Source organism: Marmota marmota, unplaced genomic scaffold, assembly GCF_001458135.2.
Source record: "Marmota marmota marmota unplaced genomic scaffold, marMar, whole genome shotgun sequence".
In the NCBI taxonomy this organism is placed as follows: Eukaryota; Metazoa; Chordata; class Mammalia; order Rodentia; family Sciuridae; genus Marmota; species Marmota marmota.
The window spans coordinates 14823391-14851370 of record NW_026000101.1 but is presented as its reverse complement, the minus strand read 5'-3'; the positions used below and the strand labels follow the sequence as shown (position 1 = coordinate 14851370).

General features: G+C 43.1%; 1 protein-coding gene across 1 annotated transcript in view; it reads right to left on the bottom strand.

The window, feature by feature from the left end:
* Shb (SH2 domain containing adaptor protein B) overlaps positions 1-27980 on the bottom strand; it is a 183484-nt gene that overhangs the window by 130530 nt on the left and 24974 nt on the right. Inside the window, exons 2-3 of the mRNA XM_015492129.1 lie at positions 373-483; positions 119-218 (exon numbers count right to left, since the gene is read on the bottom strand). Coding sequence (XP_015347615.1) covers positions 119-218; positions 373-483 — 211 coding nt within the window. The remainder of the gene's footprint in view (positions 1-118; positions 219-372; positions 484-27980) is intronic.

Sequence of the window (27980 nt, the reverse complement as noted above, 5' to 3'; positions counted from 1 at the left end):
GTCTCCCTTCCAGCACGCGCCACCTCCTGTGGCCGCCTCGGCGCCAACCCCCGGGTCGTGCCCTAGGGCGCCCGGGTCCTGCTTCGCGGCGGGCTTTCCCTCGTTGGCAGCCCGCTACCGCCTTGGGCGAGAGGTTGCCAGGCTGACCCTGCAGCCTGCAGAGGCCAAACGCGTCTTCAGTCCCCCGGGCCCAGGGCTGTGCACCCGAAGGATGCCCACTGTCGGAGTAGGCGGCGGAAGTGAAAATTAACACTAGACCTTACTAGTTTACAGCGTGGCCTGTGTAGAGGAAATGCGATGCCAAATACCCTTAGGAACAGAGTGCCTGTCCTCCTCCTTAAAGGGACAGAGACTCCGGTTCAGTCACCGTACGCCGGGTCTTTGGAGGAATCTTTATGCTAATGAGAGTATTGCCAATCCCGATGACGGATGCGGACGGGATAGGCGGCGGGGGCCGGACAGGGCACCAATCCGAGAGGAAGGCTAAGGGGAGGTGGGAATGTTTGCTTACCTTTTCACCTCTGAGGAAGTTGGGGCTTTAACCCTGTTCACTGCCAACCTGGCGGAACAAGCTGTGGGTACGTTTAAAGCCTAAAGTTGCAGGAGCTGGCAGGGCCCTATTTTACAGATGGAGAAACTGAGGTCTCATAGAAAGCCACACAGATGACGAGCTCAGATGCCAATTCTCAAAGCTGATGACACCATAATGGTGCAACTTAAGACCATTCTTTGGTCTGAGGAAAACTGAGGCTGAAAGAGGGGCACAGCTTGCTCAGGGTAGCTTTTCCTGGGGAAAAGCTGGAGACTCCCTGTTAAGACCAAAATCTTGCCTGAAATCAAGGTAGCTGCCTCTAGGGCTGGGTGCTACTTAGGATGTGGTCATGCAACCTCAGAATATAGTTTGACCCTAAGATGTGGGTACCTGAGAAGTGAAAATTCTCTAAGCATGTTGATTTACTAAAACAATCCCCAAATCCATATTCTCCGTCTGCTATCTGTATATCATTGTTGGGCCTTGGGACAATCTGTTTTTCCGGAATCCTGTATTAGGAACAGTGGGACCCATTATGACGGGCAGCAAGATCAGCGGCCTCCTAGAGCTGAGGCCATACTCAGTCTGAGACCTCTTGGATCTAGAGGGCCAGAGTGGTTACCTCTTTCTCTCTCTGTAACCTGTTCAGACTGTGGCCTGAGACCACAGGGGTGAAGCAGAACTCCAACTTGGGTCTCACTCTGAAGGCTGTTCTCTGTGTACTCAGCCCTACACAGTCATGCGGTGGGACTGACTGCAAATATTCCTTCAGTAACAAGCTACTTGCTGCTCTCTCTGGTCAGATTGCACTGTCATCCTCTGTGGCCAGTTGAATTTTCCAAACGCACTATGTGATCCCCACACAGTCACAGAAAGCATCATCAACTTCTTACCTGAAATCTATTCACTTAGTATTTCAAGAAAATAATCTCAAAATCTGTTGTGAGTGTGTGTGTGGGGGGGCATATTCTGGGGGAGATAGGGAAAGGACCCAGAAGTTGAAGGATAAGATGTTTATTTTGGGTATCCCTAGACTTAAACATCTCAAGTTACCCTTTAAATCACTTCTCTGCTACATAAGCACTTAATTATCCTGCATAGATAATTCTATCCCCAATAGAAAACCTGAAAAGCAAGGACATCCTCATCTTAAACCCCACCTTTCATCCACCCTCCATACTCTCCAGTTCCCTCCCTTCCCCTGTCTGCTTAGGCTCTGGAAGGAGAAGCAGCTAGCAGCTAGATCCTGGCAGTGGGCCAGAGCTCCTGGGACAAGAAAGTCTTCTCCAGAAACTGGAAGCATGTTCCCTGCATGTGGGTTGCACATGGAAGGGTTATCTCTGCCTTTACCAGAAATTTAGGAAGAGAAGTTATATTTCACAACTTATTTTTTCCATTTTACTTTCAGCAAGCCAAAGGGTCAGACCCACTTTCCCATGTGATGCCTCAGCTGGGCTATAATTTGCAAGCCAGAATTATTGTAATGCTATGGTATTATGCCAAGAACATCCAGAGTACTTGTGTATCTGCTCACCCCCTAAACACTCTGTATATAATTAACCCCCCTCAATATCCCTGCAATTCGTTGTAATTCCCAGGTTACATATGGGGTGGCTGGCCTAAGGTGGTATTTACTTCAAGCAGGCAAGAACCCCATGGGTGTTTTCCTTTGGGAACTTGTAGAGACACACCTTCCAAGATTGAGTCAGAAATAATCATCCTGAAAGGAAACAGAAAAGATTCCTAAGGAAGATGTTGTGTTTAATGGTTTGGAGAACCAGTAGGAAAGGATCAGAAAAATTAAGAGGGCTAAAACCAGAGACACAGTCTTTTCAGAGATCCAGCCACCTCATTTTATAGAGGAAAGTGTGGGACCAGTGAAGGGGAGAGATCAAGTCAGAGGCACAGCTTGGAGTGGTACCTAATTTCTCGATACCACAAATCTAACACTATGTACTGCTGCAAATACAAAATGCCCATCGTTCTTGACATTTTTGCCTTTTTACATCCTCCCCCCAACGCAGTTTTCTTATTGGAAGGGTTGGGTTTGGATGGCCCTGTTTCTGTCCTACTCAACTTCTTACTTTAAACCAAGAACTAACCAAAGGCAATGACATGGCAGCTGCTTTTTCAGTACCTCTTCCAGTACCTGGAAGAAGACAGTGTCATTTATAGAGGCCCCCAAAATGATGTCACCAACCCAACAGACTCATGTACCTCTTTTAAGAAACATCATTCAGTTTAGTCTGTTGAATGTTAATATCATTCCCTGCCTGGGGATTGCAGGGATATTGAAGGGGGTTAATTATATACAGAGTGTTTAGCTGATGAGCCGATACACAAGTACTCTGGGGACAGCATCTCTGTCTCTCACCAGTAATCGTACAGGCAAGGCAAGAGAAGCACAGGGCAGAACAAGGGACAAAGAGCTATGGAACATGGGAAGGGGAATGTAATTCTCAGGGAGAAGATCACGGAGGGAGGTGGTATCTGGACTTGCCCTTGAAGAACGGGCAGCATTTAGATATGAAAGGAAATTCCAGGCAGAGAGAACATCCACTGTGAGGGCATAGAAGCAGGAACATGTGAGAAACCACTTGGGCAGTAGTGAATGGTCTGGTTTGAGTAGACGACGAGTAGCTGAGAATTAGTAAGGGCAAGACATGGTGGGTAAAGGGTAAAGGTACAAAGAAAGATTGTGTCCCATCAGGAGAGTTCTGACTACCAAACTAAGGAGAATGAAACTTTACCTTGAATGCAACAGGAAGTCATCAATGGTTTTATTTGTTTGTTGGTACTGGGGATTTAACCCAGGGATGTTTTACCAGTGAACTACATCTCTAGCCCCCTTTTCTTTTCTTTCTTTCTTTTTTTTTTAATTTTGAGACAGGACCTTGCTAAGTTGCTGAGACTGGCCTCAAACTTGTGATCCTCCTACCTCAGCCTCCTAAGTGGCTGGAATTACAGTCATGTGCCACTACACTTGGCCAGTAATAGCCTTTGAGCAAGAAAACTTGGTGAATAGTGACCAGCCCCTTCCCAGGGACAGATAGTACTGGAGGAAAGAGAAAAGGGTATTTTAGGGGAGCTGATAGTTGATTTGGCATTAGTCATCTGTATAAGCCGATGTGAAGTTCAGCGCCGGAGTCTGGACTGGAGATACAGTTCTGAAGCAAAAACCTCGGTCATCCACTACTCCTTTCATTGCTACCTTCTCCAGCCAGGTAGATGTGGGATCTGAGCACTTCTTACCTCCTCCACTGTCACCACCCTGGGCCAAGATTCCTTATCTCCTGTCTGAATGACAGCAGTTGTCTCTTACCCATTTTCCTACCTGCTTCTCACGGAAGCCATCTGTCATCCTATTAAAGTGAATTTGACTATATTCCTCCTCTGCTCAAATCCTCCACTGAATCCCATCTCCCTAGTACTAAATGCCAAAATCCTTACCGTGGCCCCCAAGATCCCTGAAATTCATGACCCCCTTTTTGTGCTGCCCCTCTTTCCTGCTCCAATCTGATGTTTGGGGGCTCCTGGGCACCTCCAGGCACCCTCTTGCTTTAGGGGTTTTAAATTGCAGTGTCTTCCACCGGAACGTTTTCCCTATGGCTCACCCTTGGTCTTTTTTTTATTATTATTTTATTTTTTATTTATTTATATGCTGTACTAAGGATTGAACCCAGTGCCCCCTACATGCTAGGCGAGCGCTCTGTCACTGAGCTACAACCCCAGCCCCTCACCCTTGGTCTTAATTGAAATATCACATGCTCAGAGAGGCCTCAGTGGGCACGGTATCTGGACTTGAAGTTCCTTGCCAATGCCTGCTCCCCCTCTCCTTTGTCTTATTTGTCTGAGTATAGCTCACCCCAGTTTGCCCACTGTATACTTATTTTTCTTGTTTATTTTTTTTTGTCTTGTCCCACATGGGAAAGGGATTTTTGCCCTTTTGTTCACTGCATATGTCTGGTGCCCAGAATGGTGCCTGACATGTGGTAGGTAGGCAGGCATGTGAAAACTGTGGAATGAATGAATGAATATGAATGGTTGAGATCATTCATGGAGAGCTACAGCTTGCCATCTCCGTCTGCCTCAGCCAGGTGCCAGCGCTTATTAGTGTTAGCCTGGAGGTGGGAGCATGTCAGAGGAACTGCATTTTGAGGGTAGAGGGGTACATACTTGTTTTGGTTGTTTTCATTTGGTACCAGGGATTGAACTCAGGGGCACTCAACCACTAAGCCACATCCCCAGCCCTATTTTGTATTTTATTTAGAGACAGGGTCTCACTGAGTTGCTTAGCACCTTGCTTTTGCTGAGGCTGGCTTTGAACTCATGATCCTCCTGCTTCAGCCTTCCAAGCCACTGGGATTATAGGCACCATAGTGCCCGGCAGGATATGATGTTTTGATATGCATACACATAGCGAAAAGATTACTCTAGACAAGTCAAGCGAACTAACACATCTATTCTTTTAGCACTTTTCTAGAATTCAATGTGGTATTTATTACAGTCCTCATACTGCACATTAGGCCTCTCATCCTTTGCAACTGCATTCTTTAACCTTCTCCTCATTCCCACCCCTCACTGCCATTCTGCTTTGTTTCTATGTGTTTGACTTTCTTTTCCTAATTCTATACATAAGGGAGATCATGCAGTGTGCAACCTTTCTATGTCTGTTATGTTTCTCTTAGTATAATGTCCTCCGGTTCGTCTCAGTTGTGGCAAATGGCAGGATCTTCTTTTTTGAGACTGAATAATATCTCATTGTGTGCATATCACAATTAATCCATTCATCTATCAACAAACTTGGGTTGTTTCCATATCTTGGCTTTCGTGAATAATGCTGCAAGAACACAGGAGTGCAGATGTCTTTACAAAGTGGTGGTTTTATTTCCTTTGTGTATATTCCAACAGAGGGATTTCTGGGTCATATGGTAGTTCTATTTTTAATTTTTTAAAGAATCTCCATATTGTTTTCCATCATGCTTGTACTAATTTACATTCCCATCAGCAATGTACAAAGGTTTCCTTTTCCTCATACTCTCCCAACACTTATAATCTCTTATTTTTTTTTTAAATATTTTTACTTGTAGATGGACACAATACCTTTATTTTACTTACTTATTTTTATGTGGGGCTGAGGATGGAACCCAATTCTTCACATGAGGTAGGCAAGTACTCTATCACTGAGCTACAACCCCAGCCCTCTTATCATTTTTTAATAGCTACCCTAACAGGTATGAGGTAATATTGTGATGTTATTTTGCATTTCCTGTAGATTAGTGATTTGGAGCACCTTTTCCTATATATGTTGGTCATTTTTCTGTCTTCTTTAGTGAATTATCTATTTAAGTCCTCTGCCCCCTTTATAACTTAGGTTATTTTATTTTATTTTTTTGCTGTTGTTAATTTTTTTTTTTAGATGTTGATGGACCTTTATTTTATTAATTTATTTTTATGTGGTGCTGAGAATTGATCCCAGTGCCTCCCACACGCTAGGCAAGTGCTCTACCACTGAGCCCCTGCCCCAGGCCCTAGAGTTAGTTTTTTGTTGTTTCTGAGTTGTGTTAGTTTTCTTTATAGTTTGGATAGTAACCCTTTTTCAGCTATATGTGTGAAAATATTTTCTCCCAATCTCTAGCATGCCTTTTCATTTTGTTGATTATTTCCTTCACTGTGCAAAAGCTTTTCAGTTTGATATACTATCACTTGTTTATTTTTACTTTTATGGTCTGACCTTGAAGTAGGCTATCCCCCAAAAATCATTGCCAAGTCCAATATCAAGGAACTTTTCTCCTGTGTTTTCTTCTAAGAGTTTTACAGTTTTGGGTCTTAGGTTAGGTCTTTAATCCATTCTGAGTGCCCCAGTCTTTTTTATTTTTTCATTTTGCAGCAGGGTCACACTGAGTTGCTTAGGGCCTTGCTAAGTTGTTGAGGCCGGCTTTGAACTAGCCTTCCTCCTGCCTCAGCCTCCTGATCCACTGGTATTATAGGCATGCACCACAAATGCTTTGCACCTTTCCTTCTTTTGAAATGGATATCCCATTTTCCCAGCATCACTGAACGAAGAAACTACCCTCGCCCCGTTGTGTGTTCTTGTTGCAAATTTCTTGACTATGGTTACTTGGGTTTATTTCTGGGCTCTCCATTCTGTTCTTATCCATGTATTTGTTTTTATGCCAGTACCATATTGTTTTGACTTGCTGTATTTTTAAAGCAGATGTGTTCTGGAGTTCTGTTCCCAGACCTTGTCTCTGAAATTGAGAAAGCAGATTGTGATTCAGTCCTGTTTCCCCAGCACCCAGAGGGGGGCTCCAAGGAGATTGTGGCTTCCAGGTAGCCCTTCCACATAAGTCTCAGTCCTGCTGATATACAAGCCTGTCCCCCGTGGTGGTGTTGCTGACCCAGCCACTGTTCTCTCCACATCAGGTACAACTAATCTTAGGAATCTCATTAGGGTCCGGAGATAATCCTCTATATCTAGATTAAAGGCTGTGTTTTGACCATTACTTCGCACTGAGCATTGAGCCGACAGTTTAATTGAGCTGTTTATGCCGCTGCCTTGATCTCTTCCCAGAGAATTTACAACTAATTCCAAGTGTCTCTGTGCATTAAGTGGGCCTCTCCCAACATGCTCTGCCTGTTGTTTGCCTGTGCCAAATCTCACTTGTCCTCGTGTTACCCAATTATAGGCTCTCACTCACAGCTGTCTCTGCCCCGGACCACTTCCAGTCCACTTCCTCCCTGAGGTGGCCATTAACGATATGGCCCCGAGAATGGCCATACCCTAGGACAGCAATAGAAAAGGGGTGGAGATGAGGACTGGGATGAAGCAGAGAGGACTAAACTATACTGACTCCTTTGAAGTCACCTCCAGGCAACTGACAGTAACCTTCTAGTAAGAGGACAATCCCTGCCAAGAGCTCAGTTAATTGTAATGAGAAAAGAGTTTAGGACTGGGGACAAAATTCCTGTAGTCCTCACCCTGACTTCCTAGGTGATCTCTGGGCCTCCCTTTCCCTATCTGTAAAACTAGAGCTAGCAGATCTTTATTTTTCATTCAGTGTTCTGGACGTGTCTCAGGAAAGGGTCACTAGATTTAGAAACTAAAACTAAAACTAAAACACCAAGCAATAGTTGGAACAGAATGATAGTTAACTATTATTTGAGGTTCATCTGATACTCAAATTTAACTGGATGGTCTCTAGCTTATCTGGTGACCCTAACTGAGGGCCACTGTAGGCAATAGAGGTGCACCCCACCCTTAGTCCAGCCTCGGATGAAAAATGAAGGGTGGAGGTTCTTATCCCTGGCCAAATGTGGTGATCACTTACAGAGCTTATAAAACACCCAGTAACAGTCTGCATCCCAGAATTTCTAGGATTTGATTCAGGTGTATTTATTTATTTATTCTCTGTCTTAAACTCTCTGAGTCCAATGTGCAGCCAAATTTGAAAAATGGTGGGCTAGAACCATGATTCTCAAGGTGAGCTCCCTGATCAGAGTAACATCTTGCTTGGGAACCAGTTAGAAATACAAATTTCCCATCAGACTCTCAGACCCTCCTAATCAGAATTTGGGATTTGTGGGCCTCCAGGTGATTCTGATGTGTGCTAAAGTCTGAGAGCCAGTGGACAGGAAGTATGTTGAGGCTTCCTTGAATGACAACGGGGCTCTTTTCTTAGAGGCCTGATCCACAGGTTGGTGCTGAGAAAGCAAATTCGTTGGATTGCTTTGCAGTGAGGCATCTTAATGGTCAAATGGCTTGCCATCTGGCAGTGGCAGCATAAATCATGAGGCTACAAATTCAGAGTGCAAGTGGCTTTTCCGTCCCACACAGAGCAGCCCTGAAGGCCACCATCGGCACCTGAGGCTTATTGGCAATAGGTCAAGTCAGACCAGGAAGGGTCAGAAGTAAGCCAAATGGGTCTGGGGCCCACAAAGGTCTTGGTCAGGCAACCTGAAGACCCAGCAGAAGGAGCTGTAGAGCCCATGGGCCAGGAGGAAATGAATGTGTTGGGGAAAAGAACCGGGCAGGCCAGAGGACACAGTAGGTCAGCCAAGTGGGCAGCAGCAGAGTACCTGGGCCCCTGGGATGTTGCTTCTGTCCTGCAGCAGAGTAGGCCAGTGCTGAGGCAGACAGGAGGCAGGGCCAGAGCAGGGGAGAGGAAGGCTGTGCTTGTTCACTTTTGCCTTAAGAAGCAAGTGCAGATCAGGAACAGAGCAGCTTTTTTTTTTTTTTTCCCTGCAACTGAGGATGACATGAATATAACAACTCCACTAGCATCAGGTTTTCTTCTATGGCGTCTGACAGCCACAACTTGATTAGTTTGGGGACAGCAGGTGCCCAGGATGTGTGAGTCTGCTGCCCTTGAGAGCAGTCTGGAGGGCAGAAAAGCAGGGACTGTGCATTATTCATTTCTGTCCACCCCCAGGATTCACTCAGTGTGGCCACATACTAGGCCCTGAGTGGCGGTGTGTGGAATTGAATCCAATAGAGAACTACCAAATCATAGCTCCTCAATATGAGCTCTCACCTCAGGCCTTAATAAACCACACCACCGAGAAGTAGCAGCCATTCCACACGCAGAAGGGCACTTTCATCTTTGCGGAACACTCACAGCCTCTATCCTTGCTGCTCCCCCAACCCCTTCCTCCCACATCCTCCTGCAGAGCATCCTTTCCGAGCAGAGTGGTCCAGATGTTAGACCCGCTCAGGGTTCAGGCTTCACACACTGTCTTATGTCAGGAATAAGAGAAAAAGAAGACAAGGGCATCAGACATTGAAACCACCAAGATTAAATTCACCCAGGTTTACTTGTGAATGACTTCAGGTGCCAGGGTATCAGGAAAGCACCCTAAATTGGAAGAGTTGAATCCGATTCTTCTCATTTCCAAACTTCACAAGAGTTTCTGAAAAGGTGAAATATTACTTTTAAGTCCTGCCACTTGGAAAGTGATTTATTTTTCAATGTTAAACTACACCAAAAAAAAAAAGTTTTTCTGATGCAATTTCCATTTTCTTGCTTTGGCTATAATATTTAAAGACAAATTTTAAAAGTCACTTTCTATGCGTAATAGGCATGATTTTTCTCCCACTACTATTTTTTTTTATTGAATGAAAATGGTTATCATGCTGTCATTTGAAGCTTTGCAAGGTGGGATGCAAATTAAGAGAGTTAAAGTTGCAAATGGCTGGCTGTTGTCTTCAGCTTGCGGGTAGGATAGGGTGGGTGGGGATAGCCCATTGTCTGGCCTTGCCTTCACCTCCCTAGGTCTGAGTGCTGCATACAGAATGTTTTAGTCAGTTTTTTTTTTGCTGCTGTGACTAAAGGATCTGATCAGAACAATTTTAGGGGAGAAAAGCTTATTTTAGGGCTCACAGTTTCAGAGGTCTTTGCCCATAGAAGGTGGGCTCCATTCCTTGGGGCTTGATGTGAGGCAGAACATCATAGCAGAAGAGTGTGGCAGAGGGAAGCAGCTCGCATCATGATCAGGAAGCAGACAGGTACTCCACTTGCCAGGTACTTAAGCCCAAAGTCACACCCCAATTCCCACCTCCTCCAGCCACACCTTACCACTTCAGTGACCTCTCAGTTAATCCCTATGAGGGGATTAATTACTGATTGGATTAAGACTCTTACAACCCACTCATTTCTCCTCTGAACCTTCTTGCATTGTCTCACATGTGAGCTTTTGGAGGACACCTCACATCCAAACCATAATACTGAGCCTCCAAAAATAACTCAGACCCTGGGGCTAGATGTCTGTGTGAACAGGGGCTGGTTTGAAATGGAAACTTCTCAAGATGAGAACTTTCTGGGCCACATAGTCTGGCCCCCTGAAGAAAAAGGAGCCTGGGCACTTGCACCTTCTGAACCAAACATCCAGTAAGGAGCTCTTGCTAGGCCCACAGGAAAACCAGGTGATCTTGTCAGCTTCCTTCATCCAGGTGGTATCTGTACTAGTACCTAAGCGATTACCCTGATCATTAGAATTTATGGTGCTCTGAGAGTTTACGAGATGTTAGAACCACCTATGTATTACAGTGTGCAGAAGAGAGAACTGTTGATTTTTGTAGCTTTCCAGCTCTGCAGGTGGAAAGGCTTCCCAGCTCAGAGCCCACTCTGATCACTCTAGTCCTAAGGCACAGACAGCTGTGGATCTGGGGGCTCTGGACTCTGGGGCCTACTCATTCCTGAGACTGGGGCAGAGTTTTACTCACATGCTTTAAAACTGGAGCTAGTGGGCTGGGGATATAGCTCAGTTGGTAGAGTGCTTGTCTTGCATGCACAAGGCCCTGGGTTTAATCCCCAGAACTGCCAAAAACAACAACAACAACAACAATAACAACAACAACAACAAAACCGAGCTAGCAAAGGCCAGAGAGAAGCACTGCTTTCTTCCTAAGTCTCCTGTTTTTATCTTTTAAAAAATATTTTTTTTTTGTAGTTGTAGATGGACAGAATGCCTTTATTTTCTTTATTTGTATGTGATGCTAAGGATCGAACCCGTGCCTCACACATGCTAAGCAAGTGCTCTGCCACTGAGCTCCAGCCCCAACCCCCTCGCTTTTATCTTAATGTACAGCTTCATTGCTATTTCCGTTTGCTCTGATCTGAGGACATTTTTGTGGTGGGTCTAGCCCTCTTTATGTTATTATTAGGTGCTAACCACAGAAATTTGCTTTTCCAATGGACCAATTTCAGTATAAAGCAGCATATCTACCTCAGCCACACTGTTAGGTCAGGGGCACTTAAACTTGAGTATGCCTCAGAATTAGAATGTGCACTCCCAAGACCACCCCAGCGAAACTCAGGAGAGCCGAGTTGGGTTCAGGAATCTATATTTATACATGAACCATAGCCAATTCCCTTGCAGATGAGCCCAGGACCCACTTTGAGAAACTGGGTGGCATGAGACAACCAGGTCATGGGTGACAGTATCTGGGCTGGAGGATTTTTGGCTTTTGATTGCTTGAGGTCCCTGTGCTCTGGTGTTCAGAGGGTCAGTCAGCCTACACCACAGGTAGGCAGGCAGGCTACAGTAAGTATCTGCACAGGGGTGCCCTGTCCCCTAGATTTGCACCCCCAGACTCTGTGGTTGTTCCTATTTATCCTGGGCTAATCTCCCTCTGCACCCAGTTTAATGGATTCTACAGATAAAATGAGGATTAGCTAGGAGGAAGGGAAAAGGTGCTGACAGTGTAGTCCAAGAACCCGGTGCTGGGCTTCACACAGGGAGCTGTAACATCAGCCCCATAGAAACACTGGGGCAGGCACTAGGGCACCATTTTCCAGCTGAGGAAATGAAGGCTGGAGGATCACACAGCTGGAAGTGGAAGATCCTTTTTTTTGTCAACTCGGGTATGTCAACTTAAAGGTCTTCTTCTTTTCTTCTCTTTTATATTTTTGTGGGTGGGGGAGGATAGGTGCATTGAAAATGTTTTCTTTCAACTTTATTTTGAAAAACTACAGAAAAGTTGTAGAATAGTACAATGAACCCCACTGACCCCTTTAATTGTTCTCATTTGGCCACCTCTGCCCTCTCTCTCTCTTTCTTGTGTCCGTCTACCTTATCTGCCTGTCTAATTTTGCAAACCCATTGGAGAATTATTTGGAAATATTTTATCAATTTACTAATAAATATTTCAGTTTATTTCAAAAGAGCCATAACATTCTTTCAGAAGAAAACAATAAAAAGATTAGGAAACTTAACATGAATGCATTACTATTTAGCTATTATCTGATTTATTTTCCCAATTTTTTTTACAAAATTCAAACAAAATTTATACAAATTAAATACAAAATTTTTTTTACAAAATTTATAATGTGTGTGTATGTGTGTATATATACACATGTATATTTATTTATTCAGGAGCAAACTCAGAATTACTGTATTTACCTGTCTTGTCACTCTCTTTTATTTATCCATTTTTTAAAAGTATTTTTATTAGTTCTTGACGAATCTTTATTTTATTTATTTATTTATTTATATGCAGTGCTGAGGATCAAACCCAGAGCCTCACACATGCTAGGCAAGTGCTCTACCTCTGAGCCATACCCCCAGCCCTATTTATCTGTTTTTGAGATGGGCTCTCATTATGTTGCCCAGGCCTCAACTTCCTGGGCTCAGGTGATCCTCCTGCCTCAACCACCTGAGTAGCTGAGACCACAGGCGAGTGCCATGATGCCCAGCTCAACACGGACAAATTTTAAGAGACCAGGCTGGTTGTTCTGTAGAATACCCCTCAATCTGGATTTGTTTCTTCATGATTGTGTTCTTAGGACTTTATAGGAGAGGGGCAGAGTCTTTGCTGTTCTGTCTCTCACCAGCTTAACATCAATTTTGGCCCTTTATATTGTTCAAAGGACCAATGATTGGAAGAAAAAGGAACATAGATTAGTGGAATGAATATAAACTGTGAAAACAAACCGAAGCAAGTTAGAGTCTGGCTCTGGCCTCTGGCTGATTGCCCTTGAGCATTTCAATTAATGCTGCTAAACTCTGTTTTTCTCCTTTGTAAATGTAGATGATGTTGGTCTTGCAGGATTGTAGCTAATGTGGAGAACCTAGCAGATCGGCTGATGTATAATTAATTGTAGCTTTGTAAGCAGCCGCTATTGTTGAGCCACATGCAATACACAAAACTGTCCTATTCTTCTAACAGCGCTCAGGTGCATCTTTTCTGTGCTTCCATTCCTCCCATTCTAGGGCAGGTCTATTGACCCTGCCTCCTTTCCATTGCCCACATCTGTTTCTGTCCCATACACTCTAGCATGGGTTGCCCCAGAGTGTAGCCCTTGTCACCATATTCTCTTGACTTCCTTTTCCCCCAGCACTCCAAATCTGACAGCCAATGGGAAGTGTGGTTGCTCTTGATTTGACCCCTGGAGCATTCCTCCCTTCTTCTCCCATTAGAGTGACAGACCCCTCCCTTTTGTCTACCCTGAGGTGTCTGCATTTATCAGTTAGTGCGTGGTCACAGTCACAGAGAGAAACCATTCAGGTATTTCAAATGGGAAAGAATTTAATGAAGTCAAGGTGCTTGCAAAATCTGGTCAAAGGTCAAAGGAAAGTCTGGGCATAAAAAGGTCAAGGAAGGCCACCAGCTTTTCAGTAGCTTTCACAGATAAAAACTTGAAGGAACTCAGGAAGCCACTAGGGATGATCCTCCGTTTCCTCTAGTCCTGAGGCCTGAAGTTTTCAGGAAAGTCCCTAGGGGCTGCTGCAAAATGTCCTGTCTCCCTAAGGCCCACAGATTGCCTCTGCCAGGGAGCAAAAAAATCTGACTTCTGCCTGCCTGGTCTTGCCAAGTGTTTCCCATTGATGTTTTAGTAGACAGGGATTCTGGGGTATGCACTTCCTAGGCTTCTGGTGTGTGGAATCCAGGGGAGAGTATAGGTGGGGTGCTGGGCCAATGAAAGCTTCCATTGGGCCTCTTTTTTTTTTTTTAAATAGTATTGGGGATTGAACCCAGGGGTGTTTAACCACTAAGCAACATCCCCAGCCCTTTTTAATATTTTATTTAGAGGCAGGGTCTCACTGAGTTGCACAGGGGCTTGCTAAGTTGCTGAGGCTGGCTTTGAACTCAGAATTCTCCTGCCTTAGCGCCCCCCCCCCCCAGCTGCTGGGATTACAGGCGTGGGCCACCACGCCTGGCTTCCTTAGGTCTCTTCTGATGGAACTACTGAGGAAAACTTTCTCTTGCTCCTGGACTTACAGCTGGAAGGACATGAAACTGGTCACCTTGAAGGCCATCTTCCTGATATTTAGAGGAAGCCAGCTCTAACGGGAGAGAATGAGGCTGCAAAGTGGTAAAGCCAAGTGAAAAGCAGAGTTGGAGATAGGGCAGAGGGGAGGCGGGAGAGGAAACGTGAGCACTGATGTTGTAACTGCCCTGGACTTCATGGGCCCTTTGGCTAGCATTATTCATGTCCTTCGCAGTTATTTCAATCCATAAATTTCTTTTTCACCTAAGCTAATTTAAGTTGGATTTCTGTCACTCGCAACCAAAATGGTCCTAATGAATAGCAAAAGGAAAGCCATATAAACATTAGAGTCAAAGTGTGGTACACGCTGTTGCAAAGAGGGCTGACAAAGTGATTTGAGCACCCGGAGGAGAAGATAATGAGAAAGGCATTCATCTCCATTTTACCTTCCATCTTAGAAAGGTTACTTAAGCCATAATTTTTATCTTAGTTATTACTTTTAATGGCCTGTGTTCTCTTCTACAGAGCTCTTCTTCCTTGCCTTCCATTTTCAAAATACTTCCTGTCTTCCAAAGACCGGTTCAAATCTGCTCCCTTTGGGGACCTCACCAACTATCTCACCCCATTTCTGAATTCTTAAAGTTCTTGGCACAGAACATGGGACCTCAATTTATTCTTAAATTTTTGGCAGGGTGTTTTGACTCTCCCTACTGGTGTGAGCTCTTCATCACGGATGACATCTTATATCTGCTCTTCAACTCCATCTCCTGGTTTATCACCCTGGACTGGTGCTCACTTAATACTTGGGAGTTGATGGATCAATTTCTGAACGGGGAGGCAGATATTACCATGGGCAGTTAATCGGAGGATTAGGAGTGGAGGAGAGGATGCTGTCCACTATCACCATCCAGGAATAAGGGAGCCTTTCCAGAAAGAAGAGTAAAGCTGGGTCTGCATGCACTTGGCACATGTGGATGGACCCTGTCCTGTCAGTGCAGTTGTCCCACGGCCACAAGGGGGCGGCAGAGGGCATGGTCCTGGTGCCAAACTTGCTCTGGTGTCAGGGGCAGCCAGTCAGCTAGCCAGATCCTGGCTGGAAAGGAGATCTTGGTCTAGGTGATCAGAAGGCTTGGGAACAGAGTTTCTGGACCAAGGTTGGGAAAGCCAAAGGATGGACAGGTGGATGGTAAAGGTCCACAGGCATCTAAGGATCTGAGCTGGACTTCTAACATCAAAGCTGTGAGTGAGCTTCAAGAGATCCAGATGGTCTGCTAAGGACAAGGGGATGACTCAGTGCATTGGCAAAGGAAGCAGAAAGTCCAGGAATGTATAATGACAAAGTCTGGCAAAGTCTGGGAGACAGGGGTCTTGGAATCCCACCACTAAGCTTATAGACTCTGCCCTGTCTTTGGCCCCTGAGGAGTCCTCGTGTTATGTGACCTAGGCAATGACCTTTCTCTCCCTCTGAGACTCAGATGTCTCAACCTGGACAAAGAGGATGGGTGTCCAAAGACTCAGAGACCAGCCCCACCTTTCCACTGGTTCCATGATCATCAGGAAACCTTCTGGCTTAAATGTCTCTGGGGGGTGATGTGAATATCAGTTCAGTTGGCTGCAAAGACATTTTTCATTACCCCGGTCTGTGTACACCTGCTCTCTTTAAAATGTTTGATAGAACCAGACCCATGCAGGGTCATTCAAAGACTTTCATACAAGTTGAGCAACCTTTTATTTTTATTTATTTAGGTACCAGGTACTGAATCCATGGGTGCTTTACCACTGAGTCACATCCCCAGTCCTTTTTATGTTTTTATTTTGAGACAGGGTCTTGCTAAGTTGTTTAGGGTCTTGGTAAGTTGCTGAGACTGGCTTTGAAACTTGTGATCTTCCTGCCCCAGCCAAGATGCTGGGATTACAGGCATGTGCCACCATGCCCAGATGTTTTTATTTTTTAATTTTGAGACAGAGTCTTACCAAGTTGCCGAGGCTAGTCTTGAGCTTGTGATCCTCCTACCTCAGCCTTCCTCCTGTATAACTGAGATTATAAGCATGCACCACTGTGCCAGCCTAATTTTTAGATATGCTATTATATATAGCACATATCAAAATGTCTCACATCCCACTGTAAATACAATTAATTTTACTCTAACCTAGGTTTGAGGGCATTTTTATAATTTTGCTTTCCGAAATTTTTGCTAATTTAACTACCAGTGGCTGTCTTTTCTTAGAAATCGTCTTTCGTCGGTTAGGAATTCCGTGATGTGGAAGAATTCATTAATTGTTTATGGCTACTAAATTTCACATTTTATAGAGCTCACACAACGCTGGGTTTCATGGACATCTATTGACACTGGATTTTGGAATTGCCATTTTACATCATGGAGTCGACAAGAATGGTTTTGGTGTATACAATGTTTTTGAGGCTCTTGTGTCTATGGTACCCCAATAAGCGAATAGTCCTGCTGGAGGCACCTGAGGTGGGAGGGGGGGTGTCACTTCTTCCAGTTATTACATTTGTCCCATGTTTTCTGGCCTGAGAGCCTGAGCAAGCCAGAGTGTATTGGCAAGAACAGGATCCCCCCTCCCCCATCCTTTTAATCTCAGAAACTTCATTTTAACACCTGTCTGTCAGCCGGGCCCTCATGCAGGCAGGCATCAAGGCGGCAGGGTCTCCCCACTCTGGGATTTTTCTGTCTCCCCCCAGTGCTCTCGGGCATTCCGCCTTCAAACCAGACACCGGCCCCATTGTCGGGATTTCCACAGAAGTGGAGATCCCACAAAGGCTAGCACCTCACCTGGGAATTTGCTTTCTCTTGCTGATAATTCCTTTCCACAAACATTTTTGAGAGAGATGAATAGGTGTACCTTTCTGGAACAGTGGGCAGAGGCTGGGGCGTGAAATGACTTCACGCAGCATGTTTTATGGATGAGAGGAGGACCCCGAGGCCCACCTTTTATTTCCTCAGCCTCTGACTTGGTTGCAGATCACCCAGGTTCCTCTGCTGTAGGTGAAGCTTGGCTCACTGTGGCTCCTCTGAAGGCCCAGGCTGGGTGGAAGCCAGAGATGTCTAAAGAGTGGGCACAGGGCCTGGGGGTGTAGCTTAGTGTTGGAGCGCTTCACCTCCAGCCTGTGGAAAGCCCTGGGTCCACCCTGAGGACCTGGGCCCCCTGGGTGCACATCACAGGCCCACGTTCCAGTCTTCAGATTCTTCATTATGCTGGTATTTCCCCACCCATCTATTATAGCTATGAAGGGAACGAATTCCTTCCCATCCTGGAATAAAAAAGATGTGATCTCAGAAAAAACAAAAACAAAGAAACCAGCATAAAAGTGGAAGACACTGTGACCTTCAGCCACAGGAACAAACGTGGGGTTTTTCCATTTCTCTCTGCCTGGGGAATGGGGAGGGTGATTGTTAATAATGGCACCAAATGATCTGCCGACAGTTTACTGGGTCCCTACAAAGCCTGAAATCAAGAATGTCAAATGATATGTGAAGGGGGCAAACTGGAATTGGTATGTGGGGGACAGCAGGGCCCAGGACTCAGACCCGGGTCATGAGGCCCCTCGGCAGCAGGAAGGGGCTGCTGTCTTCTTGGGTCTGCTTGGGAAATCAATCCTTGGGTCTCTGCCCATCTATACCTCTGTAGGTCTGACCGGAACCTGTTTCCTCATCTCCTGCCCCCTCAGCCCTCCTCTTCCCTGAGCAGACCTTAGCCCTCCTTTGCAAGGGGCACAGGCCTGCAGAGCTCCTTCCTCCAGGAACTCAGCTGGGCTCTTGGCTCTAGGGCTCCTTGTTTCCTGGACTCTGTCCCTCCGTGTCTGGTGGACCTCTGCCTCCATGAAGGGCAACCCTGGACTGCCTGTCAATCAGAGCCCTTCCAAGGTTATAGAGATGTAATGACCCCTCACAGCAGACAACAATGCTCACACCTTCAACAGTTTTTATGTATTTGTTTATTTTTTGCAATGCTGATTGAATGCAGGGCCTCACAAGCACTAAGCAAACTATCTAGCGGTGAGCGACATCCACAGCCCCTCCTTTTAAAAAAATTGTGGCGAAAACCACACGACACAAATAGACAGTTTTAATCATCCTTAAGTATACAGTTCAGGAGTATTAAGTATATTCACATTGTTGCAAAAATAGAGTTCCAGAAGTGCTTCATCTTGCTAAACTGAAACTCTATATCCATTAAATGATGATTCTCCCCTTTCTCCTCTCTAGCCCCTGGTGATCATCATACTTTCTGTGTCTATGACTTTGACCATTTTGGGTATCTCATACCAGCGAAATCGTGCTGTATTTGCCTTTCTGTGACTGGTTTATTTAATTTAGTATAATGTCCTCAAGGTTCATCCATGTTATAGCAAGTATCAGAATTTCATTCCTTCCTAAGGCTGAATGATACTCTATTGTATGTCTATACCACATTGTGTTTTCTATTAAGGGACATTTGTGTCTCTTGGCTATTGTGAATAATGCTGCTAGGACCACGCGTGTGCAAATATTTCCTGAAACCCTGCTTTTTGATCTTCTTGGAAATCTATCCAGAAAAGAGATTGCTGGATCATGTGGTAATTTTAAATAATTTTTTGAGGACTCATCATACTGTTCCCCACAGTGGCTGTCCCATTTTGTACCCTCTCGAACATAGCACAAAGGCCTAAATTTCTCCATATCCTTACCTCTTCTGTTTGCTTTGTTTTTGAGGTTGCCTTGACCTGTCTTTCATTAGGAGGCTGGGTTCTGGGATGGCTTAGAGCAATCTCTAAGTATTTATTAGAATTGAGCAACAGAAGCAGAGCGTCCTTCTATGGACAGATATCCTGACACCCTACAGCCATATAGTGCAACCACGATTTTGCCAATGACTTTGTGACTAGGGGCAAGTTGTGCAACTTCCAAATTCCCATCTGCACACTGGAGCAAGCCCTGGTGACACAGCCTCCTCCCTCCTAGGCTCTGATGTTTCTGCCAGGAAAAGATGGGAAGTGAGAGATGGGAAATAACTTGTTAGATATGGGTCTTAATCTTAAGAGCCTTCACCCTGTGTACATTTCCCCCTTTTCATTATAAAAATAACTCCTGCTTACTTTTTTTTTTTTTTTAAATATAAAGCTCAGCAAAGCATTAGCAACAAGGAGATATTTAGCCATTATTCCATCACCCCGAGGCAAGGGCTGGTAACATTGTGGTCTGTTTCTTGTACTCTGTCTTTCTAAGTGAGGCACACTTCTTTCATGTTTGCCAGCCCTCTTTCTCTAAAGAAGAGCTACTTATTTTCACAGCAATCAGTAGCAAAGTTAACTGAGTTCTCAATTTCTTAAATATATCTTTCTTTGTGCTAGTTCACATCTTCGATATGTCACTTTGAGTGAAAAGCAATTAATTACAATGGAAACGTTGCTTGGGACGTCTTATGAAATTATGTTAATATGCAAAGAGAAAGAGAGAGAGAGAAAGAGGAAAGTGTGCTGATGGGCAAAACAACTGAAGTCTATTGAAATGGATAATTTCCTTTCCTTTCAAGTTTCAGAGTTGCAGGTCTATATATTTATGAAAAGACTAGAAAGCTATTCTTGTGGCTCCAATTTGTCAAAATCAGTAAAACCCAATCAGAAAGCAAAAATGATAGATCAGAACAAAGGAAAATTAAAAAAGACTCTGGTAAATGTCTCCCCACCCCTTTTAAAAAAATCATTGCTCTATCCATTCAGGAGGAAAAAAATCAAAATGATAATCTGAAGATCTAAAAAGGCACCATGTGGAAGAACATTGGATATAAAAGCAGCTCTTGGGTATGTTCACCTTGGGAAATGATGCTTAGGGACCTTTGGGGCTGGCGGTTCCTAAAGGGATTGGGCTTTGGGGCTACAGGATTCCTAGAAGGTTTTATCTTTGTGGCTCAGGCCTGGCCTGCTCTGGCTCCTGGGCTGGGGGTAATGCATGGAGGTGTTTAGTCTGTGCATGCCACAGAGAAAGTGCTCCATAATCCTTTGATATAGTTGCTATTATCTGGGATGAGGGAGGAAGTGGGCTTCGGGTCTTTCCTGGCAGGGTGATGGGAAATGGGGGAAGAGTTACATTTGGAAAGCAGGGAATGGGCTAGGAGTGGATTGGTCCCTTAATCTATTTTCTAGTTCCTCTTTGATCTGGGCTTCCAGGTCCAGCTGGAAAAGATGTGTGTGTGTGTGTGTGTGTATGTGTGTGTGTGTATTAAGCATACAAGATTGGGAAGGCTCAGTGAGGAGGAAGGATTAAACAAATATTTATTAATTAAGCACTTACTGTATACCAGACACCATGCTATGGACAGAGATCCTGATACCCTAGAGCCATATATTGCTCTAAAACCGTAATTTTGCCATGCTAAGCACTTCAGAAAAAAAAAATCTTGCCAGAGAGATGAGAAACGTGGCTAAGCATTTGAACCCAGCTTGTCTGCCAGGCCCTAAAGGCTGAGTGGGGCACCCCCTGTGTTTTCTGTGAACCTATAGAAGGACTTCTATTACCCTCTTTCAGAATTTAAGTCTAATCTTGCCTCAGGGAAGGTTTCAAGAGCAGTATTTTCCCAAACCATGAAAACTCAGAACATGCCCTTCTGGAGTGTGAAGGGGATTCCTGCCAGTGTCGAGGAGCTAGACCATTACTGGCTCCCATTCAGCACTCAGAGTCTGAGAAGGATGTTCTGGATGTGCTGGGGAGGCCTTGGCAGAAGCTCTCCCAGGTCACCTGGAAATCTAGGAGAACCTACGGTCCCTGCCTGGTCTGACTCAAGCCCCACATAGAGAGGAAGCAAGCTCCAACCTGTAGTCCAAACTGATACACATGGGGCAATGGGCAGACTGCCATCTTTGGCACCAACAGGACCAAATTTCCTGCCAAATGGGCTTGAGTTTCAACACGTTGGGAGAGCACAGGAACCTGTGAGCATGACTTTGCTGTCAACCCTGAAGCTGAGCCAAAGAAGATCCTAGATAGTCCAGGAGCAGAGCAAATGAGGAGATAGGCATGGATACTGGGCCTGGGGAAGGTGATATGCCATCTAACACCAGAGGCCTGCACTGTGACAGGAAGATTGCACAAACCACCCTGGGTGTGGAGGTGAACTTTCATGAGTTGTTTTCACCTGTGAGATCTCAGGAATTAGTCTAAATGGTTTTAGAAATGATCTAATCTACAATGACCTCCCCTACGGGTGGTGAAACCAGACCAAAACCTAATGCAATCCCCCCCCCCCACCATTGCCCATATTACTTGATCGTTCTGAAGGACTCTGAAATTATAAAGGGCTTATAATGGTAAGGCCTGGTCTCCTTAAGGGGACTCTTTTACTGTCAATCAACTCTGTGAAGTCTTGAGGGTTTCCCACTATAGCATCCTTTTGATCCTCAGAGTAGGAATTAGGTCCGATCTTTTTCTCTTCCTGGCCAAACCCTTTTCTACTTATTTTGAAATCCTTTGAAACCCCAATAAACAGAGGATGAGAAAACAACTTAACAGGTCAACCTCCTGTCTCCACCAAAGAATATTCCCCAATGGAAATTTTGGTGTGTTTGCACCAGTACCTTGCCCATGTTATCAGCAATCTATTTCATCTTTCATGTAGTCTGTATTCTGCCATGTCATTACCTCGTCTCTGATGTGTGCTACAGAGTTTTATATTGGGTGAATATACAAAATTTTTTGTTTAATTTGTCATCCAGAGTTAAATTCTGAAGTTTCTTTTTTGCTGGTCCTATTATCTAGGCACTTCAAAACAATATTAGACAATAAAGTGATAAGCATTATTCTCAGGTAGATTCTCTTACTTTTTTATTTTCAAAGATCTGTGCCTCAAGTTTAATGGCTAAGTGGGTGTGGCTGAGATTACACATCCTTTATTCTGTTAGCAGCCAAAATAATGTCCCTAGCAGCCTCCGCCAATGGGGATAGAATTGCTGCCTGATACTGATCTGTAGTCACAGGGGCATCTGGATTTTCCACTCACCCAGTGTCATCCTGGGTGTTGCTGGGACAGCTCTTAGGGCCTAGCCAGGGGATTTAAAAAAAGGGTTCCTTTTCTCTCCTTCAGCTGGACCTTGAAGAGGCTCTGATGGAGATTGTGACTCTCCAGGGTCTCTAGATGACAATTTTCCAAATGACAAAGTCCTGCTTCCCAGAAGTGTTCAAGGAAGCATAAGAAATAACCATGACATGCAGTGACCTTTCAAAAGAAAAAAAGTCTTTAAACTTGCATTTTTCTCAGAGTGCATCTTTAGCTTTACTCCAAAAGTTGTTTGAGAGTTGCATTTGTACATGAGTAGCAGCATGGTTGAATCTAAATGTTTGGCTTATAATCTTTTCCTTTCAAATCCATTGGATTTATATCATTTTCTCCTTGACTTTACTATTTCAGAGAGTGATGTAAATTGATTTTTTTTTTATTCGAACCTAACATTTTTCTCCTGCTCTGATTAGCTTATAGTAGTTTCCTTTTATTCATTTGTAGCCCATACCTGGAGCTTAGTAAATCTATATTGACTGACTAGTTGAAAATGTCACCAGGTTATATCAAAGAGCGCACCTCACTTATTTAATTTTATGGTATTCTATAAGCCCTTTGATCTGAGAACTACAGTACTTGTTCAGGTCAGGGATATTTTATTCTACCTCTTCTTTGACTATCTTTTTCCATCTTCTCTGTTATTTCTTTTTGGTACTAATATCCGGATTCATCATCCAAGTCACTTTTCCTTTGTCTTTTCTTCTATTTTGACATTTTGAAGAGGAGAAAGTCTTGCATTTGTCTTCCAACTCATAGAGACACAGACTCGATGGAGTTTTAAAATTTGACAATTGTGTTTTACATTTCAAAGAATCTTTCCTATTCTAGCGGCTTCTCCTCTTCACAGACACAACCAATATTTCTCTGTTCTCTGATCACTAATCATTTTGTAGAACATGACATGGATGACCACCCTCTGTCTTACTGGGATTCTTTTTTCTCTGGGATACTCTGACATGGCATCCTCCTGGGCCTCCTTCGACTTCATGGCCAGTCCACTTCAGCCTCTTTGCCCAGCTCCTCTTCTGCTTAATTTAAAAGTATTAGAGCACGTCAGTACTTGGGCCTGGGTCTTCTCCCACTTTCTCTATCTGCTCAGTCTCTCCTGGTTATCTTATCCAGAGCCATAGCTTTAAATACCATCTCTCTGCTGAACACTCCCAAAATCATATCTCTGACCCATTTTTTCTCCCGAACTCAGACTCGTATATCTCTGCTTTGACAGTTTCACTTTGAAATCTAATAAGCATCTCAAATACAGCATGGAAAAAAAAAAAATAACAACTACTCTTGATTCTCTCTGCCAAACCAATTTCTCCTCATATTCTTTCCATTTTTACTAAGAGTGCAGACATTTGGCAGTTCAAGACAAAAATAAATGCATTTTCCTATTTCCTGCTTTTCTCTATCATCACAACTATCCATCCTCAAGACCTGTTGATTCCACTTCCAAAATGGGTCCTGAATTTGTCCACTTCTTTCTCTCTGTATTTCTTTTTTTTAAAAAAAATTATTTATTTATGTATCTTTATTTTTAGGCAGACACATTATTTTGTTTTTATGTGGTGCTGAGGATCGAATCCAATGCCTCATGCATGCTAGGCGAGCACTCTACCACTGAGCCACAACCCCAGCCCCTCTCTCTGTATTTCAATAACCTTGTTCACCCATTAAGGACCTTTGGTTGAAGAAGTCATTTCAGTAAGACAGAGTATAATTTTCCATGTCTACAGAAAGACTAATGATATGAGAACAGAGATATATTGGTTGTATCTGTGAAAAGGAGAAGCCACCATAATAGGAAAGATTGCTCTGAAATGTAAAACACAATTGTTGAATTTTAAAACTATAGAGTCTAGGTCTCTATGAATTGGAAGACAAATACAAAGCTTTTATTGAGAACTCAAGCATCAACCACAGCTGCTTGACACTTCTCTCCATGACTACTTTGCCCTGCTATAATTTGTTCTTTATATAAAAGCCAGAGTGAACTTTTAAAAACATAATTCAATGTCAAAAAGTTAGATAACCTAGTCATGTGCAATGGCATGTGCCTGTAATCCCAGCTACTTGGGAGGATGAGGCAGGAGAATTGCAAGTTTGAGGCTAGTCTAGGCAGTTTAGCAAGACCCTATCTCAAGGGGCTGGGAATGTAAATTAGTGCAAAGCAACTCTGGGTTCAGCCTCCAGAGCTGAAGGAAAAGACAAACAAAAAATAAAAACAAACAAAGAAAAGATAACCTAAAATGGGAAAATTCCTGGAAAGTCAAAAACTACTGAAACTGACTTGGAAAGAAATGGAGAAACTGAACAGACTATACATGAGAAAACATATTGGATTTTTAAAACTTCCTCTCGTCAAACAAACAGGCAAGCAAACAAAAACTCACCCAGATGGCTTCACTAGTGAATTCTTCCAGATGTTTAAAAAAGAATTAACACCGATATTTCATAAACTCTTTTCCCAAATGCTAACACTTCCCAATTCATTCTATATGACTGGTATTACCACGATCCCCAAATCAGACAAATGTCACAAGAAAACATCCTTTATGAATATAGATGCAAAAATCCTCAACCAAATGCTAGAAAAATTAATCCAGCAACATATAAAAAGGTTTATACCTCATGACCAAGTGAGTTGTTCTTCCCCAAGAGTGCAGAATTGGTTAAACATACAAAACTCAATCAATTTAACACAGCGTATTGAAAGGTCACTCACAGGGTCCACACAAAGTCCAAAGACCACGCCACACGCTGGAATCCCACACAAGAGATTTATTGTCGGTAACACGAGGGGAGAAGAAGTCTGTTGGAGCTCACAGAGCAGCTTTATAGCCCAAGAGAGGAATCTCCTAAAGTGCTTAGGAGTTTAAACTGGGGTGAGGTGACAGCAGGCATATGTTCTTACAGGAAGTTAAGCAGCTTTGCCTCAGAATCAAAACTTTGGAACCTCTAGATAAAATGGCTCCTGACCTAAAATGATGAATCTGATGCCAACACCTATTAATAGAATAAAGTATAAAAAACAATATGATCACTGTAATAGATGTAGAAAGGTATTTGACAAAATTCAACACCCCTTCATGGGAAAAACCCTCTCAAGAAACTAGGAATTGAAGGGAACTTCCTTGAGCTGATCAGGGGTATTTATGAAAAACTCATAGCTCACAGAACATGTAATGGTGATCAGCTGAGAACTTTGGTATCAGGAGCAAGACAGGCCATGCCTGCTCTTGCCACTTTGATTCAACATAATACTGGAGGTTCTAGGCAGGGTGATAAGGCAAGAAAAAGAAATAAAAGATACTCAAATTAGAAAGGGAAAAAATAAAACTAGTTCTATTTGCTTGCAAATAGACATGAACTAATATAGAGAAAATCTAAAGGAATCCATGAAAATCTATTAGGGATAATAAATGAGTTCAGCAAGGTTGCAGAATATAAGATCAATATGCAAACTTTAGTTTTATTTTTATACATTTGCAAGGAAGAATCCAAAACTGAAATTTAAAAAATATCTTTTACGGTAGCATTAAAAACAATAAAATTGGGCTGGGGTTGTAGCTCAGTGGTAAAGTGCTTGCCTGGCACATGTGAGGCACTGAGTTTAATCCTCAACACCACATAAAAATAAATAAAGTGAAGGTAATGTGTCTATCTACAACCAAAACAAAAATTTAAAAATATTTTTAAAAAGAAAAATTTAAAAAATAATTTTAAAAAAGAAGTATAAGACTAGTACAGTGAAAAACTGCAAAATGTCATTGAAAGACATCAAAGATGAACTAACTAAATGAAAAGACATCCTATGTTCATGGATTGGAAGACTTAATAGTATTAAGATAGTAACACTCTCCAAAGTGATCTATAGATTCAGTGCAGCCTATCTCAAAAATCCAGCTGGATTTTGTCCAAAAATTGACAAGCCAGTTCTAAAATTCATGTGGAAGTACAAGGAGCTCAAAATAGCCAAAACAATCTGAAAAAGAAGAAAAATGTTGTAGAAATCACATTTCGATCCTCAGCACCATGTAAAAATATAAATAAATTAAATTAAGGTATTGTGTCCAACTATACCTAAAAAATAAATATTAAAAAAAACTCCACAGAACTACAGTAATAAAGACTACTTGGTGCTAGCATTAGGACAGATAGAAAAATTAATGGACAAGAATTGAGAAATAAACATTTATGGTCAACCACTTTAAAATTTACTTGTAATGGAAAAATAAAAATTATGTATATTTATGTTGTACAACATGTTTTGATACAGGTATACATTGTGGAATGTCTAGCTGGGATAATTAATATATCTCTTATATCAAATATCATTTTTGTGGTGACATTTTCAAATCTACCTTCTCAGCAATTTTTAAGTATATGATACATTGTTACTAACAATGGTCACTATATTGAAAATAGATATTCTGAACATCTTCCTAACTGAAATTTTATATCCTTTGACTTGGACCAACATCTCCCAGTCTCCCCTTACCCCTGCCTTGGCCCTGCTGATCACCATCCTGCTCTCTGCTTCTATGAGTTCAACTTCATTCAGATCCCAATGTAGAAGGAATTACATTGTCTGGGAGTTGTCTTTCTGTGTCTGTCTCATTTCACTTTGCATAATATCCTCCAGGTTTATCCATGTTGTCACAAATGACAGGATTCCCTTCTTTTGAAAGGCTTAATAGTATTGCATCATGTATATAGACCACATTTTCTTCACCCATTTGTCTGTTGATGAACATTAGGTTGACTCTGTATCTTGGCTAATGTGAATAATGTTGCACTGGCAGAGGAGGCAGAGGTCTCTATGACAAACTGATTTCATTTCCTTTAGAAATGAACATCATCACCCTAAGTACATATATGAAGACACGAATGGTGAGACTCTACTTTGTGTACAACCAGAGATATGAAAAATTGTGCTCTGTATGTGTAATATGAACTGCAATGCATTCTGCTGTCATACATGGCAAATTAGAATAAAAAACAAACAAAAAAATAGTCGTCTATGAACTCACGCAAACTCTCTGAACAAAATAAAGCTGAGGATCAGGAACTGAATCAGGAAGTCCTGTAAGCCCTTTAAAGCTGTGTCAAAGCACAGACACTTAAGAAATAGACCCTTCCTGCTGGGCTTGGTGGTGTATGCCTGTAATCCCAGAGGCTCTGGAGGCTGAGGCAGGAAGATCAAAAGGTCAAAGCCAGTTTCAGCAACATAATGAGGCTCTAAGCAATGCAGCGAGACCCTATCTCTAAATAAAATATAAAAAAGGACTGGGGATGTGACTCAGGGGTTAAACGCTTCTGGGTTCAGTCCCAGTACCAAAAAAAAAAAAAAAAAAAAAAAAAAGAAAAGAAAAAGAAATGGACCCTTGCCTTCTCATTCTTCACTTACATACAATTCTTCCACATTCTAATGCATTCTGCCAGTACACTAGATTGTGGTAGATCAGAAAACAGAATCTTCTAGAGGCAGGCCATCCTTCAGCCTTCTTTAAATAGACCCAACTCACCCATCCACAGCTATCTCATTCAAAGTTGCAGCAGGTGCCTGTGCCCTGTCTCTGGAATTGCCCTTAGCCACATGCAAACTGCCTGCCCTGGTCCACCTTGGCCCTCTTGTCCCCCGTTTTCCTGATTTTCATCCATCCCAGCATTGCCCATCATTTGGTCCC